A 16,792-nucleotide genomic window follows, 5' to 3' on the forward strand; every position below is an offset into this window, starting at 1 on the left:
TAATTTGGATTTGAATGCTATAGCATATAATGACATAGCTTGTGGGAGCCTTAGTTGGCTCAGAAGCAAAATGGGTTACGTAAAAACGAAGACTAAAATCAAAGTAAAAATATGGCCTTCATTTAAAAGTTTTCTTTTGACAATACATGAAGAATGCACATTTAAAAATGTTGTAATAATTATTCACTTTCTTTTGTGCTTTGTTTTCTTAGAAAAACCAAGCCCACCTGAAAAACTTGGAGTAACAAGTATAACCAAAGACAGTGTTTCCCTGACCTGGCTGAAGCCTGAACATGATGGTGGAAGCAGAATTGTACACTATGTCGTTGAAGCACTAGAAAAAGGACAGAAAAACTGGGTTAAATGTGCAGTGGCAAAGTCAACCCATCACGTTGTTTCCGGTCTGAGAGAGAATTCTGAATACTTTTTCCGAGTGTTTGCTGAAAATCAAGCTGGCCTGAGTGACCCGAGAGAGCTTCTGCTTCCTGTTCTTATTAAGGAGCAACTAGGTATGTCTAATTTTGTGTAGAAGCAAAATTTGAAATTATTTGCATTGATTTATGTTAATTTTCAGAAACCCTTTTTCACTTTCACTTTCTATACTCATTTTTCAGAACCACCTGAAATTGATATGAAGAATTTCCCAAGTCATACTGTATATGTTAGAGCTGGTTCAAACCTTAAAGTTGACATTCCAATCTCTGGAAAACCACTTCCCAAAGTGACCTTATCAAGAGATGGTGTCCCCCTGAAGGCAACCATGAGATTCAATACCGAAATTACTGCTGAGAACCTGACCATCAATCTCAAAGAAAGTGTTATGGCTGACGCTGGGAGATATGAAATCACTGCTGCCAACTCCAGTGGTACAACCAAAGCTTTCATTAACATTGTCGTGCTGGACAGGCCTGGTCCTCCAACTGGCCCTGTTGTTATTAGTGATATAACTGAAGAAAGTGTGACTCTCAAGTGGGAGCCACCTAAGTATGACGGTGGAAGTCAAGTTACCAACTACATTCTACTCAAAAGAGAAACAAGTACTGCAGTATGGACTGAAGTGTCTGCAACAGTTGCAAGAACCATGATGAAAGTCATGAAACTGACCACAGGAGAAGAATACCAATTCCGCATCAAGGCAGAAAACCGCTTTGGCATCAGTGATCATATAGATTCAGCTTGTGTGACTGTCAAACTACCATACAGTAAGTTGTCCAACTTTTCAAAGATCAGGTTTTCTTTTACCATAAATGTGTTATTGTCTGTACTAATCTATAGGATTTCTCTCTTTTGTAGCAACGCCTGGACCACCATCTACACCATGGGTCACTAATGTTACTCGAGAAAGCATCACTGTGGGCTGGCATGAACCAGTGTCAAATGGAGGCAGTGCGGTCATAGGCTATCACCTGGAAATGAAAGACAGAAACAGTATTTTATGGCAAAAAGCCAACAAACTGGTCATCCGCACAACTCACTTCAAAGTCACAACAATCAGTGCTGGACTTATTTATGAATTCAGGGTGTATGCAGAAAATGCTGCTGGAGTTGGAAAACCCAGCCATCCTTCTGAACCAGTCTTGGCAATTGATGCTTGTGGTATGTATTTGTCATGGGAGGGGCAGTTCTGATAATAAAAATGTAAATCTTACTTCTGCAAAGCAAAATATTATAAGTGCCGCTAATCTGTTTCTCTTATTACCACAGAACCCCCAAGAAATGTTCGTATCACTGATATTTCAAAGAATTCTGTCAGCCTTTCATGGCAACAACCAGCTTTCGATGGAGGTAGCAAGATTACAGGCTACATTGTTGAGAGACGTGACCTTCCGGATGGCAGATGGACCAAGGCCAGCTTCACCAATGTTACTGAAACTCAATTCACCATCTCTGGTTTGACTCAGAATTCCCAGTATGAATTCCGTGTCTTTGCTAGGAATGCTGTTGGTTCCATTAGCAATCCATCTGAGGTTGTAGGGCCCATTACTTGCATTGATTCTTATGGTAAGCATGCTTAGCACTTTGAATCAAAATTGCTGTTTAACTCAGTATTTCCACATACCTTTTCCTGGTTCTAATCCTATAGAATAACTTTTACTCTGTGCCTTAATGAGGTTTTTGGAAGAAATTATGGACTAGCTGGGAGTCTGAGGAAAATTCCTTAAATACCTTTCCAGCCCTCTTGACTTGACTGTAAAGTGAGAGATTTAGACCTCAGGATATCTATGGGCCTTTCCAACTTCAACCTTTTATGATTGTTTGATTGTATGAGTTGGCGCTTTCATTCTATTTTAAATTATCAGAGTCAATAATTAAACCATGGTTGAGTTCCTAGAGAATATTGCTCTTAAATAAGCCACAGACTAAACAGAGACTTTGTTTTTGGTTTTTTGTTGTTGTTTTTTTTTTTTTTTTTTTGAGACAGAGTCTCACTCTGTCGCCCAGGCTGGAGTGCAGTGGCGCGGTCTTGGTTCACTGCAACTTCCGCCTCCTGAGCTCAAACGATTCTCGTGCCTCAGTCACCTGAGTAGCTGGGATTACAGGCATGCCCCACCACACCCAGCTAATTTTTTGTATTTTTAGTAGGGATGGAGTTTCACCTTGTTGGCCAGGCAGGTCTCAACCTCCTGACCTCAGGTGATCCACCCACCTTGGCCTCCCAAAGTGTTGGGATTACAGGTGTGAGCCACCATGCCTGGTCTAAACACAGACTTGGATGATGATAGTATTAGCAGCAGCTAACATTTATTGAGTAATTTTCATGAATTCTTTCCCTTAGTTCTCACAGCCCTCATGTTAGCCATCTTATAGAAGGGAAACTGAGGCTGAGAGTGCTTTTGTAACTTCCTCGTTAGGGATGGAGTGGGAATTCTGACAGACAGACTTCAGAGCCCTCTCTATCCTGGTTAGTCCAAAATGCAAATTCTTCACCATTCTGGAAAATAAGTGGCACATTCAACTCAACAATGTTTTGAAAATTAAACGTCATGAGAGTCAGGTATCCTGTGACACTTTACCTAAAAGATCTCCATTTGCTAAGAGAAAATTGAGCCACTATAGTGTCTGGGCAAAAGTATCCACTCCCATCTTCATGCTGAGGATCTCAGGGCTGTTCATTATTTATGAATCAGGCTTTGTGGACACTGAATCAGTGTTTATGAGAGTATGAAGCAAGTCAAATTTAGTTATCTTTCTATATAATTCCAAACAGCATGGCAGAAAATCTGTCCAGTGAGGTAGCTCTGTGGGTAGAGAATTCAGACTTTAAGGGTCTGACATGAACCATCCACACTTGGATATCAGTGAACTGGGAAGGGAAAAGAAAAAGAATAGGAGGTGCTTAGAAGAAAAGGAAAGAAAAGCTAAAGTGAAAGAAAATGTTTAACAGCTTCTTCCATGATGTTCTCACTACCATATCCCATTTCATCACTGGAATAAAGCAGCTAATGGACTTTAAACACATGTAAAAGGTGCTTAAGTCCCTGCACAACTCACAGTCTTTCTACCCCATCTGAGATAGAAGAGTGGCCTATAAATTTTTAATTTTTAAATAATAATTGCATAGATTATAATGATGGTGTGTATGTATAATTTAGTAACGGCCAATGACCTTACTTTAAGGTTGGTGAAACTATTTTTTTCCATCCTTATAATATTTTAAATATTTCTCATCTGTTTTTCTTGCAGGTGGTCCTGTAATTGATTTGCCTCTAGAATATACAGAAGTTGTCAAATACAGAGCAGGTACATCTGTGAAGCTCAGAGCTGGCATTTCTGGCAAACCTGCGCCTACCATTGAGTGGTATAAAGATGATAAAGAATTACAAACCAATGCACTGGTGTGTGTTGAAAATACTACGGACCTCGCATCTATACTCATCAAAGATGCCGATCGCCTTAATAGTGGATGCTATGAATTAAAACTAAGGAATGCCATGGGCTCAGCCTCGGCCACCATCAGAGTACAGATCCTTGGTAGGTGCTGAATACAGACCACTGTCATATTATATTTGCCTAAAGCTTAGTAATTTTGAATAAATAGGCTTTAAAGAAGTACTAACATCGTGTTTTGTCCTTTCATTGATAGACAAACCAGGCCCACCTGGTGGACCAATTGAATTTAAGACTGTAACTGCTGAAAAGATTACCCTTCTCTGGCGGCCTCCAGCTGATGATGGCGGTGCAAAAATCACTCACTACGTTGTGGAAAAGCGTGAGACAAGCCGCGTTGTGTGGTCTATGGTGTCTGAACATTTGGAAGAGTGCATCATTACAACCACCAAAATTATCAAAGGAAATGAATACATCTTCCGGGTCCGAGCCGTGAACAAATATGGAATTGGCGAGCCACTGGAATCTGATTCCGTTGTAGCCAAGAATGCATTTGGTGAGACACGATTTCATTAGAAAACTGAAACGTGAAAAATTTAAAAATAAACTATGCTAACCTGTGCATATGCTTTTTCCTTTATGTAACACCTATCTCATTACCATCCTTTTCACAAGGTGAAAAATATAAAAAATAAAACCAATATTCTTAGAAAGGATGTGGACATCAAAGGTATAATTTATCAGTAATGTTGATTCTTGTACCTTGCTTTCCGTTCCTTTCTAAATAGTTACACCTGGGCCACCAGGCATACCAGAAGTGACAAAGATTACCAAGAATTCGATGACTGTTGTATGGAGCAGGCCAATTGCAGATGGTGGTAGTGATATAAGTGGCTATTTCCTTGAAAAACGAGATAAGAAAAGCCTAGGATGGTTTAAAGTACTAAAAGAGACTATTCGTGACACCAGACAGAAAGTAACAGGACTCACAGAAAACAGTGACTATCAATACAGAGTTTGTGCTGTAAACGCTGCTGGACAGGGTCCATTTTCTGAACCATCTGAATTCTACAAAGCTGCTGATCCTATTGGTAAGTGCTCATACTTGCAGCATCTTCACCTGTGTCTTCTATATTCGCCTGTGTGACTAAATTGTACATGATTGTGTAATTATTTTATTGTGAATGGCCATTCCAGATCCTCCAGGTCCACCTGCTAAGATAAGAATTGCAGATTCAACCAAGTCATCCATCACCCTTGGCTGGAGTAAGCCTGTCTATGATGGGGGCAGTGCTGTTACTGGGTATGTTGTCGAGATGAGACAAGGAGAGGAAGAGGAATGGACTACTGTCTCTACCAAAGGAGAGGTCAGAACTACAGAATATGTGGTATCCAACCTGAAACCTGGAGTCAATTACTACTTCCGGGTATCTGCTGTAAACTGTGCTGGACAAGGAGAACCTATAGAAATGACTGAAGCTGTACAAGCTAAAGATATACTTGGTATGTACCTACTGGTTTATGTTTTTTAATAAGCATACTTCCAGGAAATCACTCGTTTTTTGCTTTTAAAATTCACTGTATATATCCATTTTATGCCTACAGAGGCACCAGAGATTGACCTGGATGTGGCTCTCAGAACTTCTGTTATTGCCAAAGCTGGTGAAGATGTACAAGTGTTGATTCCCTTTAAAGGCAGACCTCCACCTACTGTCACATGGAGAAAAGACGAGAAGAATCTTGGCAGTGATGCCAGATACAGCATTGAAAACACTGATTCATCTTCATTACTCACCATTCCTCAAGTTACCCGCAGTGATACAGGAAAATATATTCTCACAATAGAAAATGGAGTTGGTGAGCCTAAGTCTTCAACTGTGAGTGTTAAAGTGCTTGACACACCAGCTGCCTGCCAGAAACTACAGGTTAAACATGTTTCTCGAGGCACAGTCACTTTGCTCTGGGATCCTCCTCTCATTGATGGAGGATCTCCAATAATTAATTATGTCATTGAAAAGAGAGATGCCACCAAGAGAACATGGTCTGTCGTGTCACACAAATGTTCTAGCACATCCTTCAAGCTAACAGATTTGTCGGAGAAGACTCCATTCTTCTTCAGAGTCCTTGCAGAAAATGAAATTGGAATTGGAGAACCCTGTGAAACAACAGAGCCAGTGAAGGCTGCTGAAGTACCAGCTCCTATACGTGATCTCTCAATGAAAGACTCAACAAAGACATCTGTCATCCTTAGCTGGACCAAACCTGACTTTGATGGTGGTAGCGTCATCACAGAATATGTTGTAGAAAGGAAAGGTAAAGGTGAACAGACATGGTCCCACGCTGGCATAAGTAAGACATGTGAAATTGAGGTTAGCCAACTTAAGGAGCAGTCAGTCCTGGAGTTCAGAGTGTTTGCCAAAAATGAGAAAGGACTGAGTGATCCTGTCATTATTGGGCCAATTACAGTGAAAGAACTTATTATTACACCTGAAGTTGACCTGTCAGATATCCCTGGGGCACAAGTCACTGTGAGAATTGGGCACAATGTGCACCTTGAATTACCTTATAAGGGAAAACCCAAACCATCCATCAGTTGGCTGAAAGATGGCTTGCCACTGAAAGAAAGTGAATTTGTTCGTTTCAGTAAAACCGAAAACAAAATTACTTTGAGTATTAAGAATGCCAAGAAGGAGCATGGAGGAAAATACACTGTTATTCTTGATAATGCAGTGTGTAGAAATGCAGTCCCCATTACAGTCATCACCCTTGGCCCACCGTCAAAGCCCAAAGGACCCATTCGATTTGATGAAATCAAGGCTGACAGTGTCATCCTGTCATGGGATGTACCTGAAGATAATGGAGGAGGAGAAATTACTTGTTACAGCATCGAGAAGCGGGAAACTTCACAAACTAATTGGAAGATGGTGTGTTCAAGTGTTGCCAGGACGACTTTCAAAGTTCCTAATCTAGTCAAAGATGCTGAGTACCAGTTTAGAGTGAGGGCAGAAAACAGATATGGAGTCAGCCAACCACTTGTCTCAAGCATTATTGTGGCAAAACACCAGTTCAGGATTCCTGGTCCCCCAGGAAAGCCAGTTATATACAATGTGACTTCTGATGGCATGTCACTAACTTGGGATGCTCCAGTTTATGATGGTGGTTCAGAAGTTACTGGATTCCATGTTGAAAAGAAAGAAAGAAACAGCATCCTCTGGCAAAAAGTTAATATATCACCAATATCTGGAAGAGAATATAGAGCTACTGGACTGGTAGAAGGTCTGGATTACCAATTCCGTGTATATGCTGAAAATTCTGCTGGCCTAAGCTCACCTAGTGACCCAAGCAAATTTACCTTAGCTGTTTCTCCAGTAGGTAAGTGATTATTATGCAAATACATTTAGTTTAGCAATTGAACATATTAGAAACAAATATACCAAAGAATGCTTTTCTTCTCTGCATCACCTTCTTACATATCTTCTTGTCACTAGAGAACTGGTCATGTAAAGCAAGAGGAATGATTTTAAATCAGTCTAATAAAATAATTTGAAGTTCATTTTAAAGACTATGAAATGGAAAGTTGAAATTAATGACCAAAATGAGTTTGGGAGATTGAATAAATTATTTATTATAAAAATTTTATTTATTAGAATTATTGAATAATTTTATTGTTCTTCCAGGGATGATTAAGACCTGGTTACAAATGTAATGATGCATTTACCTTCCCTATAACTTTTTAGACCCACCTGGCACTCCTGACTACATTGATGTCACCCGGGAAACCATCACACTTAAATGGAACCCACCATTGCATGATGGAGGCAGTAAGATTGTGGGCTATAGCATTGAGAAACGGCAAGGAAATGAACGCTGGGTGAGATGCAACTTTACTGACGTCAGTGAATGTCAGTACACAGTTACAGGACTCAGTCCTGGGGATCGCTATGAGTTCAGAATAATTGCAAGAAACGCTGTTGGAACTATAAGCCCGCCCTCACAGTCTTCTGGCATTATTATGACAAGAGATGAAAATGGTAAGCATTTACAACTTATTTCCAATGAGACTAAGAGCATTCACATTTTTAAAAAACACATTTGGCCCTTGGCCTGTAAAATGGGAACAGAAAACAAATTACCCAAGGTTGCTAAGTGGATGAATTATGTCTTTCTACCTTTCAGATGAAAAGAAGAAAAAAATAATTGGCATCAATTATTTTTTCTATTATTTCACTCCATTCCCATATAAAGAGCATGCAGCAAGTGAGAATGAGTTTTTAGCTTTGTAATTTTCGCCACTTACAGTAAATAAAGAAAAGGTCCTTGAGAATAAGTGTCCATCTTTACTGAAGTTATTAAAATACAACATACATCCAACAACACAATCATCCCCTTGCTTGAATGCAGCTGATAGCCTCTTAAAAGAACTTGTGTGACTGTGCAGCAGTATTAGGAAGTCAATGATCTGTAAATGTTTCACTTTTCTTTTTACAAAGAGCAATGCAAAATTAAAAACATGACAGGCATTTCAAAGGGAGTAATTAATAATAGGCAAATATTTAACCCCATAGTCCAAATTCTCAATTATCAATCCTATTTTCAAAATGGCCTTTGGTAGCACAGTACAAATCATTACTCTTCCAGGCCTTGTGATATGGCACTACTGAAAAATATATATTTATGTATGTCTTTATTAAGCCAAACTAATACATAGTATTTCTCTTTCTTTTATAGTTCCACCAATAGTAGAGTTTGGCCCTGAATACTTTGATGGTCTCATTATTAAGTCCGGAGAGAGCCTTAGAATTAAAGCTTTGGTACAAGGAAGACCAGTGCCTCGAGTAACTTGGTTCAAAGATGGAGTGGAAATCGAAAAGAGGATGAATATGGAAATAACCGATGTACTTGGATCCACCAGCCTATTTGTTAGAGATGCTACTCGGGACCATCGTGGTGTATATACAGTGGAAGCCAAAAATGCATCTGGTTCTGCAAAAGCAGAAATTAAAGTGAAAGTACAAGGTACTTTTAAAATAGCTTCTTAATGTTACGATTTATGAACTTGGATTAGAGACATGCCTAGTTGTATTTTAATGGACAAGGAAAAAGAAACTAACTCTAGAAACTTTTTCTTATAGATACACCAGGAAAAGTAGTTGGGCCAATAAGATTCACCAATATTACTGGAGAGAAGATGACTCTGTGGTGGGATGCTCCACTCAATGACGGTTGTGCTCCCATAACCCACTACATCATTGAAAAACGGGAAACTAGCAGACTTGCTTGGGCACTAATTGAGGATAAATGTGAAGCCCAAAGTTACACTGCCATTAAACTAATAAATGGCAATGAATACCAATTCCGTGTTTCTGCAGTTAACAAGTTTGGTGTTGGCAGGCCACTTGATTCTGATCCAGTGGTTGCTCAAATACAATACAGTAAGTTTGCATTTTTACTAAGTGGTACTGTGTCAAAAGTTTAATCTTCCAAGCAAATGTACCTAATTGATTTGGGGTTTTGTTTTTGTTTTATAGCTGTTCCTGATGCCCCTGGCATTCCAGAACCTAGCAACGTAACAGGCAACAGCATTACCCTGACATGGGCAAGGCCAGAATCAGATGGTGGCAGTGAAATTCAACAGTATATCCTTGAAAGAAGAGAAAAGAAAAGCACAAGATGGGTAAAAGTGATCAGCAAACGACCAATCTCCGAAACAAGATTCAAAGTCACTGGTCTGACAGAAGGCAATGAGTATGAATTCCATGTCATGGCTGAAAATGCTGCAGGAGTTGGACCTGCAGGTGGCATCTCAAGACTCATTAAATGTAGAGAGCCCGTCAACCCACCAGGTCCTCCTGCAGTGGTCAAAGTAACAGACACATCAAAGACAACTGTGAGCTTAGAATGGTCCAAACCAGTGTTTGATGGTGGCATGGAAATAATTGGGTATATTATTGAAATGTGCAAGGCCGACTTAGGAGACTGGCACAAGGTGAATGCAGAGGCATGTGTGAAAACAAGATATACAGTCACTGATCTACAAGCAGGTGAAGAATACAAATTCCGAGTTAGTGCTATCAATGGTGCTGGAAAAGGCGACAGCTGTGAAGTGACCGGCACAATTAAAGCAGTTGACCGGTTGACAGCTCCTGAGTTAGACATAGATGCAAACTTCAAACAGACTCATGTTGTTAGAGCTGGGGCCAGTATTCGCCTCTTCATTGCCTACCAAGGTAGACCTACTCCTACAGCTGTGTGGAGCAAACCAGACTCTAACCTTAGCCTTCGGGCTGATATCCATACAACAGACTCCTTCAGCACCCTCACTGTGGAAAACTGCAACAGAAATGATGCAGGGAAATATACCCTTACTGTGGAAAACAACAGTGGTAGTAAGTCAATCACATTCACCGTAAAAGTGCTAGACACTCCAGGCCCACCTGGCCCAATTACCTTCAAAGATGTGACCCGGGGATCTGCTACATTGATGTGGGATGCCCCTCTTCTTGACGGTGGTGCCCGAATCCATCATTATGTGGTAGAGAAACGAGAGGCAAGTCGCCGTAGTTGGCAGGTTATCAGTGAAAAATGCACTCGTCAGATCTTCAAGGTCAAGGACCTGGCAGAAGGTGTTCCATACTATTTCCGTGTTTCTGCAGTAAATGAGTATGGTGTTGGTGAGCCCTATGAAATGCCAGAACCAATTGTAGCCACAGAACAGCCTGCTCCACCTAGGAGACTTGATGTTGTTGATACTAGCAAATCCTCCGCAGTCTTAGCTTGGCTTAAACCTGACCACGATGGAGGCAGCCGGATCACTGGCTACCTGCTTGAAATGAGACAAAAGGGATCTGACTTCTGGGTTGAAGCTGGTCACACCAAACAGCTGACTTTCACAGTAGAGCGTCTTGTTGAGAAAACTGAATATGAATTCCGCGTGAAGGCCAAGAATGATGCTGGCTATAGTGAACCCAGGGAAGCCTTCTCTTCTGTCATCATTAAGGAGCCTCAAATCGAGCCCACTGCTGACCTCACTGGAATTACCAATCAGCTTATAACTTGCAAAGCAGGAAGCCCATTTACCATTGACATACCAATCAGTGGTCGTCCCGCCCCCAAAGTAACATGGAAACTGGAAGAAATGAGACTTAAAGAGACAGATCGAGTGAGCATTACAACAACAAAAGACAGAACTACCCTGACTGTAAAGGACTGCATGAGAGGTGACTCTGGAAGATACTTCTTGACCCTGGAAAATACAGCTGGTGTTAAAACATTTACCATCACAGTTGTGGTCATTGGAAGGCCAGGTCCAGTAACCGGCCCCATTGAGGTCTCATCTGTCTCGGCTGAATCGTGTGTCCTGTCATGGGGAGAACCTAAAGATGATGGAGGCACTGAAATTACTAATTACATAGTTGAAAAGCGTGAATCGGGTACAACAGCTTGGCAGCTTGTCAATTCCAGTGTCAAGCGCACTCAAATTAAAGTCACTCATCTCACAAAATACATGGAATATTCTTTCCGTGTCAGTTCAGAGAACAGATTTGGTGTCAGCAAACCTCTAGAATCAGCACCAATAGTTGCTGAACATCCATTTGGTAAGAAAAATAAAAATCCTATTTGAAAGTCTCTTATTAAATGTTTCCCCTGAATTTTATAAAATTGTATTCATACTTAATACCTTTGTTTATATTTAGTCCCACCAAGCGCTCCTACCAGACCTGAGGTCTACCACGTGTCTGCCAATGCCATGTCTATTCGTTGGGAAGAACCCTACCACGATGGTGGCAGTAAAATCATTGGCTACTGGGTTGAGAAGAAAGAACGTAACACAATTCTTTGGGTGAAAGAAAACAAAGTGCCATGCTTAGAGTGCAACTACAAAGTAACTGGTTTAGTAGAAGGACTGGAATATCAGTTCAGAACTTACGCACTCAATGCTGCAGGTGTTAGCAAGGCCAGTGAAGCTTCACGACCTATAATGGCTCAAAATCCAGTTGGTATGTATCATAATTTAAGGGCATATTTGTTTATTATTACTGATTCTAGTAGAACTCAGAGTGGTATATTTTAACCTTATTTTTGCATCCCTTCTAGATGCACCAGGCAGACCAGAGGTGACAGATGTCACAAGATCAACAGTATCACTGATTTGGTCTGCCCCAGTGTATGATGGAGGCAGCAAGGTTGTGGGCTACATCATAGAGCGTAAGCCAGTCAGTGAGGTAGGAGACGGTCGCTGGCTGAAGTGCAACTATACCATTGTATCTGACAATTTCTTCACCGTGACTGCTCTCAGTGAAGGAGACACTTATGAGTTCCGTGTGTTAGCCAAGAATGCAGCAGGCGTAATTAGCAAAGGGTCTGAATCTACAGGCCCTGTCACTTGCCGAGATGAATACGGTAGGAAATAGTCAACATTCTCCTTTTTAAAATTATCACAATTTATGTGAAAATAAACTCTCAGATATTCATTCATATCTGTTTTGGCTACTGACAGCTCCACCCAAAGCCGAACTAGATGCCCGATTACACGGTGATCTGGTTACCATCAGAGCAGGTTCTGATCTTGTTCTGGATGCTGCAGTTGGTGGCAAACCTGAACCCAAAATTATCTGGACCAAAGGAGACAAGGAGCTAGATCTCTGTGAAAAAGTCTCTTTGCAGTATACTGGCAAACGAGCAACTGCTGTGATCAAGTTCTGTGATAGGAGTGATAGTGGAAAATATACTTTAACAGTGAAAAACGCCAGCGGGACCAAGGCCGTGTCTGTCATGGTCAAAGTGCTTGGTAAGCATGTCAAATGTTCTCACATTTATATAGCATTTTCTAGTGTGGGCAGAAAGAATGATCTTCATCATGGCTTGTCATTACACCTGTTTCAGATTCCCCTGGCCCATGTGGAAAGCTCACCGTCAGCAGAGTAACACAGGAGAAGTGCACTTTAGCCTGGAGCCTTCCTCAGGAAGACGGAGGAGCAGAAATCACTCACTACATCGTGGAAAGACGCGAGACTAGCAGGCTCAACTGGGTGATTGTTGAAGGCGAATGCCCAACCCTATCCTATGTCGTTACCAGGCTCATCAAGAACAATGAGTACATATTCCGAGTGAGGGCAGTAAACAAATATGGCCCTGGTGTGCCTGTTGAATCAGAGCCAATTGTAGCCAGAAACTCATTCAGTGAGTATTAACACTTTTAAACAATTTGACAGTTGAAATGTAATAGAATCAGGGGAGAAGGGAGAAGGGCAGTCTTATCAATAGTAATTTTGTGCAATTCTGATCATCCTTATTTTCATAAACAGCTATTCCATCACCACCCGGCATACCTGAAGAAGTTGGGACCGGAAAAGAGCATATCATCATTCAGTGGACAAAACCTGAATCTGATGGTGGCAATGAAATCAGCAACTACCTAGTAGACAAACGTGAGAAGAAGAGCCTGCGCTGGACACGTGTCAACAAAGACTATGTGGTGTATGATACCAGGCTGAAGGTGACCAGCCTGATGGAGGGTTGTGATTACCAGTTCCGGGTGACCGCAGTGAATGCAGCTGGTAACAGTGAGCCGAGCGAAGCCTCCAACTTCATCTCATGCAGAGAACCATCATGTGAGCTCCAAGAATCATACATAAATACAGTGCTCCTCAAAACTATGACAGATAATTTTCCAACACACAATTTCTAAGAATTTTTAGAATTTATGAATGGTCTAGAAAAGCATATGCTTATTCGCATGATCATAAATACAGCTTGTCAGAGAACATTTTAACTATTACATCTGTTAAGTTAGCAATTAGAATTGCTAAAAGTTGTACAGCATTTTCCAATTAATGAAAAAATATTCTACTATCAATATGAAAAGAATCTATAAATTTTCCTTAGAGAAAAATGCATTGTACCGTAATAACTGAAAAGAAAAATGGCAAGACTCCCTTTAAGAAGAGGTTTAGCAGGAACATACAGTTTCTAGTGGTTTCATAAGTTACTGACAAAATAATTGTCACAAGAGCTTCAAAAATAAGTGGCAAATCCTTTTACAGAGTCTGAGCCCAAGAACTATAAAGGAATAGTCACTGGGACTGAATTGGGGAAGCTAAGGAAACCAATTCCTGTATTCATTAGAAATGTATTGGTGGCAACTGATACTAACCCAGTGAAAGATAAGCAACTAAAGAAAAGTCCCTAAGAATGGGTACTTTAAGTAATGAGTTTAGCTAACAGAGAACACACGGTAAAGCTAGCCAAAGAAGTAGGGAAGAAATATCTACTTTCCTAAAGCAATTTAATTCTTAAGATAATAATATTAAATTATAATGTGGCATGCTGTGCTGTCCTACAATATCAGGAGCCCAGTTAATAAAGATTATCTTGGTGAGTGTGGACAAGAGCAATAATGCCTTTGTGAGTCTTGAAAACAAACAATACAAATCTCAACATTTCCTTATTTGCCTAATATCTGCATCTCACTTTTTAAATTCCACAGATACCCCTGGACCACCTTCTGCTCCAAGAGTTGTGGATACCACCAAACACAGCATTAGTTTGGCATGGACCAAACCCATGTACGATGGTGGTACTGACATTGTAGGATATGTTCTGGAAATGCAAGAGAAGGACACTGATCAGTGGTACCGAGTGCATACCAATGCCACAATAAGAAATACTGAATTCACTGTGCCAGACCTTAAAATGGGACAGAAATATTCCTTCAGAGTTGCTGCCGTGAACGTGAAGGGTATGAGCGAATACAGCGAATCAATTGCTGAAATTGAGCCCGTGGAGAGAATAGGTATTTATCATAGAAGCTTTTAGGTGAATTATTTTCTTCTCACACCTGTCCATGAATTAATTAAATTTTGTCATTAACTTTCCAGAAATACCAGATCTTGAGCTTGCAGATGATCTAAAGAAGACTGTGACCATCAGGGCTGGGGCCTCCTTGCGCTTGATGGTGTCTGTATCTGGAAGACCACCTCCTGTCATCACATGGAGCAAGCAGGGCATTGACCTTGCAAGCCGGGCAATTATTGACACCACTGAGAGCTACTCATTGCTAATAGTGGACAAAGTTAATCGGTACGATGCTGGAAAATACACAATTGAAGCTGAAAACCAATCTGGCAAGAAATCAGCAACAGTCCTTGTTAAAGTCTATGGTAAGCATTTTACTTAAAATTGACTATACAATGAGTAGATCCTCTAAAACAATATAGCTTGACCTATGATTGATCACCTCTTTAGAGAGGAACTATGTTGATTATATTGCCCCAAGGAAAAAAAAAAGCTATCAGGCAAATAGGAAATATGAATCTTTCATTCTGTTTTTCAGATACTCCTGGTCCCTGTCCTTCAGTGAAAGTTAAGGAAGTATCAAGAGATTCTGTGACTATAACTTGGGAAATTCCCACGATTGATGGTGGAGCTCCAGTCCACAATTACATCGTTGAGAAGCGTGAAGCTGCCATGAGAGCATTCAAAACAGTAACTACCAAATGCAGCAAGACACTTTACAGAATTTCTGGACTTGTAGAAGGAACCATGTACTATTTCAGAGTGCTGCCAGAAAATATTTATGGCATTGGAGAACCTTGTGAAACATCTGATGCAGTACTGGTCTCAGAAGTGCCTTTGATGCCTACAAAGCTAGAAGTGGTCGATGTCACCAAATCCACTGTTACCCTTGCCTGGGAAAAACCACTCTACGATGGTGGTAGCCGACTCACTGGATATGTTCTCGAGGCCTGCAAAGCTGGCACAGAGAGATGGATGAAGGTTGTCACCTTAAAACCCACAGTCCTAGAGCACACTGTTATTTCCTTAAATGAAGGTGAACAATACTTATTTAGAGTGAGAGCACAAAATGAGAAAGGTGTGTCAGAACCAAGAGAGATTGTCACAGCCGTGACTGTACAAGACCTCAGAGGTATGTACCAAATGGCCAAAAAAAAAAAAAAAACTAAAGTAAAATGAAAACATTCAGAATTCATAACAATTTACCATAAAAATAATGCTTAATAATAAATGCCTGATTTCTTTCCCATAGTGTTGCCAACAATCGATCTTTCTACAATGCCTCAGAAGACCATCCATGTCCCAGCTGGCAGACCAGTAGAGCTGGTGATACCTATTGCTGGCCGTCCACCTCCTGCTGCTTCCTGGTTCTTTGCTGGTTCTAAACTGAGAGAATCAGAGCGTGTCACAGTTGAAACTCACACTAAAGTAGCTAAATTAACCATCCGCGAAACTACTATCAGAGATACTGGAGAATACACACTTGAATTGAAGAATGTTACTGGAACTACTTCAGAAACCATTAAAGTTATCATTCTTGGTAAGGATGTGTGACAAAGATACAAGCAAGTTGATGTTCAGTCACCTAATTTTGATTTGAAGTAAAAATTAATTTCCTGTATTTCTTCTCTTTCATAGACAAGCCTGGTCCACCAACAGGACCTATTAAGATTGATGAAATTGATGCTACATCAATTACCATTTCCTGGGAACCACCTGAATTGGACGGTGGTGCTCCACTGAGTGGTTATGTGGTAGAACAACGTGATGCCCATCGTCCAGGATGGCTGCCCGTTTCTGAATCAGTGACTAGGTCCACGTTTAAGTTTACCAGACTCACCGAAGGAAATGAGTATGTGTTCCGTGTGGCTGCAACAAACCGCTTCGGGATTGGCTCTTACTTGCAGTCTGAGGTCATAGAATGTCGCAGCAGCATCCGTAAGTCCACAGGCCCTTCCACCACTCTCCCCACCTGATTCTGAATGCTAACAAAAAAGAATTTGTTCTTAATATGCCCTAATGTAAATAAAAATAGGTCACAAAATTAACCCTGTGGTCTTTCTAATCTCCTTTTCTCAGGTTTCTAAACCTCCTTTTCTCAGAGGTCTTCAACACACTTAGGCTTGATTTTTTTTAATATCTTCACTTTTATGAAAGAGAAGAGGGAGTT

The 16,792-nt window shown here is 40.7% G+C and overlaps 1 protein-coding gene across 1 annotated transcript in view; it reads left to right on the top strand.

Moving 5' to 3' along the window:
• The window catches only part of TTN (titin), a 288,926-nt gene that overhangs the window by 256,122 nt on the left and 16,012 nt on the right, over positions 1 to 16,792 (top strand). Inside the window, exons 288-310 of the mRNA XM_058440679.1 lie at positions 213 to 509; positions 615 to 1,202; positions 1,294 to 1,596; positions 1,705 to 2,001; positions 3,685 to 3,972; positions 4,085 to 4,384; positions 4,617 to 4,919; positions 5,026 to 5,331; positions 5,434 to 7,200; positions 7,566 to 7,859; positions 8,557 to 8,844; positions 8,961 to 9,260; positions 9,357 to 11,423; positions 11,523 to 11,825; positions 11,923 to 12,228; positions 12,326 to 12,616; positions 12,712 to 13,008; positions 13,134 to 13,439; positions 14,315 to 14,620; positions 14,706 to 14,987; positions 15,161 to 15,754; positions 15,875 to 16,162; positions 16,261 to 16,560. Of these exons, the coding sequence (XP_058296662.1) occupies positions 213 to 509; positions 615 to 1,202; positions 1,294 to 1,596; positions 1,705 to 2,001; positions 3,685 to 3,972; positions 4,085 to 4,384; positions 4,617 to 4,919; positions 5,026 to 5,331; positions 5,434 to 7,200; positions 7,566 to 7,859; positions 8,557 to 8,844; positions 8,961 to 9,260; positions 9,357 to 11,423; positions 11,523 to 11,825; positions 11,923 to 12,228; positions 12,326 to 12,616; positions 12,712 to 13,008; positions 13,134 to 13,439; positions 14,315 to 14,620; positions 14,706 to 14,987; positions 15,161 to 15,754; positions 15,875 to 16,162; positions 16,261 to 16,560 (10,671 nt within the window). The remainder of the gene's footprint in view (positions 1 to 212; positions 510 to 614; positions 1,203 to 1,293; positions 1,597 to 1,704; positions 2,002 to 3,684; positions 3,973 to 4,084; positions 4,385 to 4,616; positions 4,920 to 5,025; positions 5,332 to 5,433; positions 7,201 to 7,565; positions 7,860 to 8,556; positions 8,845 to 8,960; positions 9,261 to 9,356; positions 11,424 to 11,522; positions 11,826 to 11,922; positions 12,229 to 12,325; positions 12,617 to 12,711; positions 13,009 to 13,133; positions 13,440 to 14,314; positions 14,621 to 14,705; positions 14,988 to 15,160; positions 15,755 to 15,874; positions 16,163 to 16,260; positions 16,561 to 16,792) is intronic.

This window comes from Hylobates moloch, unplaced genomic scaffold, assembly GCF_009828535.3.
Source record: "Hylobates moloch isolate HMO894 unplaced genomic scaffold, HMol_V3 SCAFFOLD_1, whole genome shotgun sequence".
Lineage (NCBI taxonomy): Eukaryota > Metazoa > Chordata > Mammalia > Primates > Hylobatidae > Hylobates > Hylobates moloch.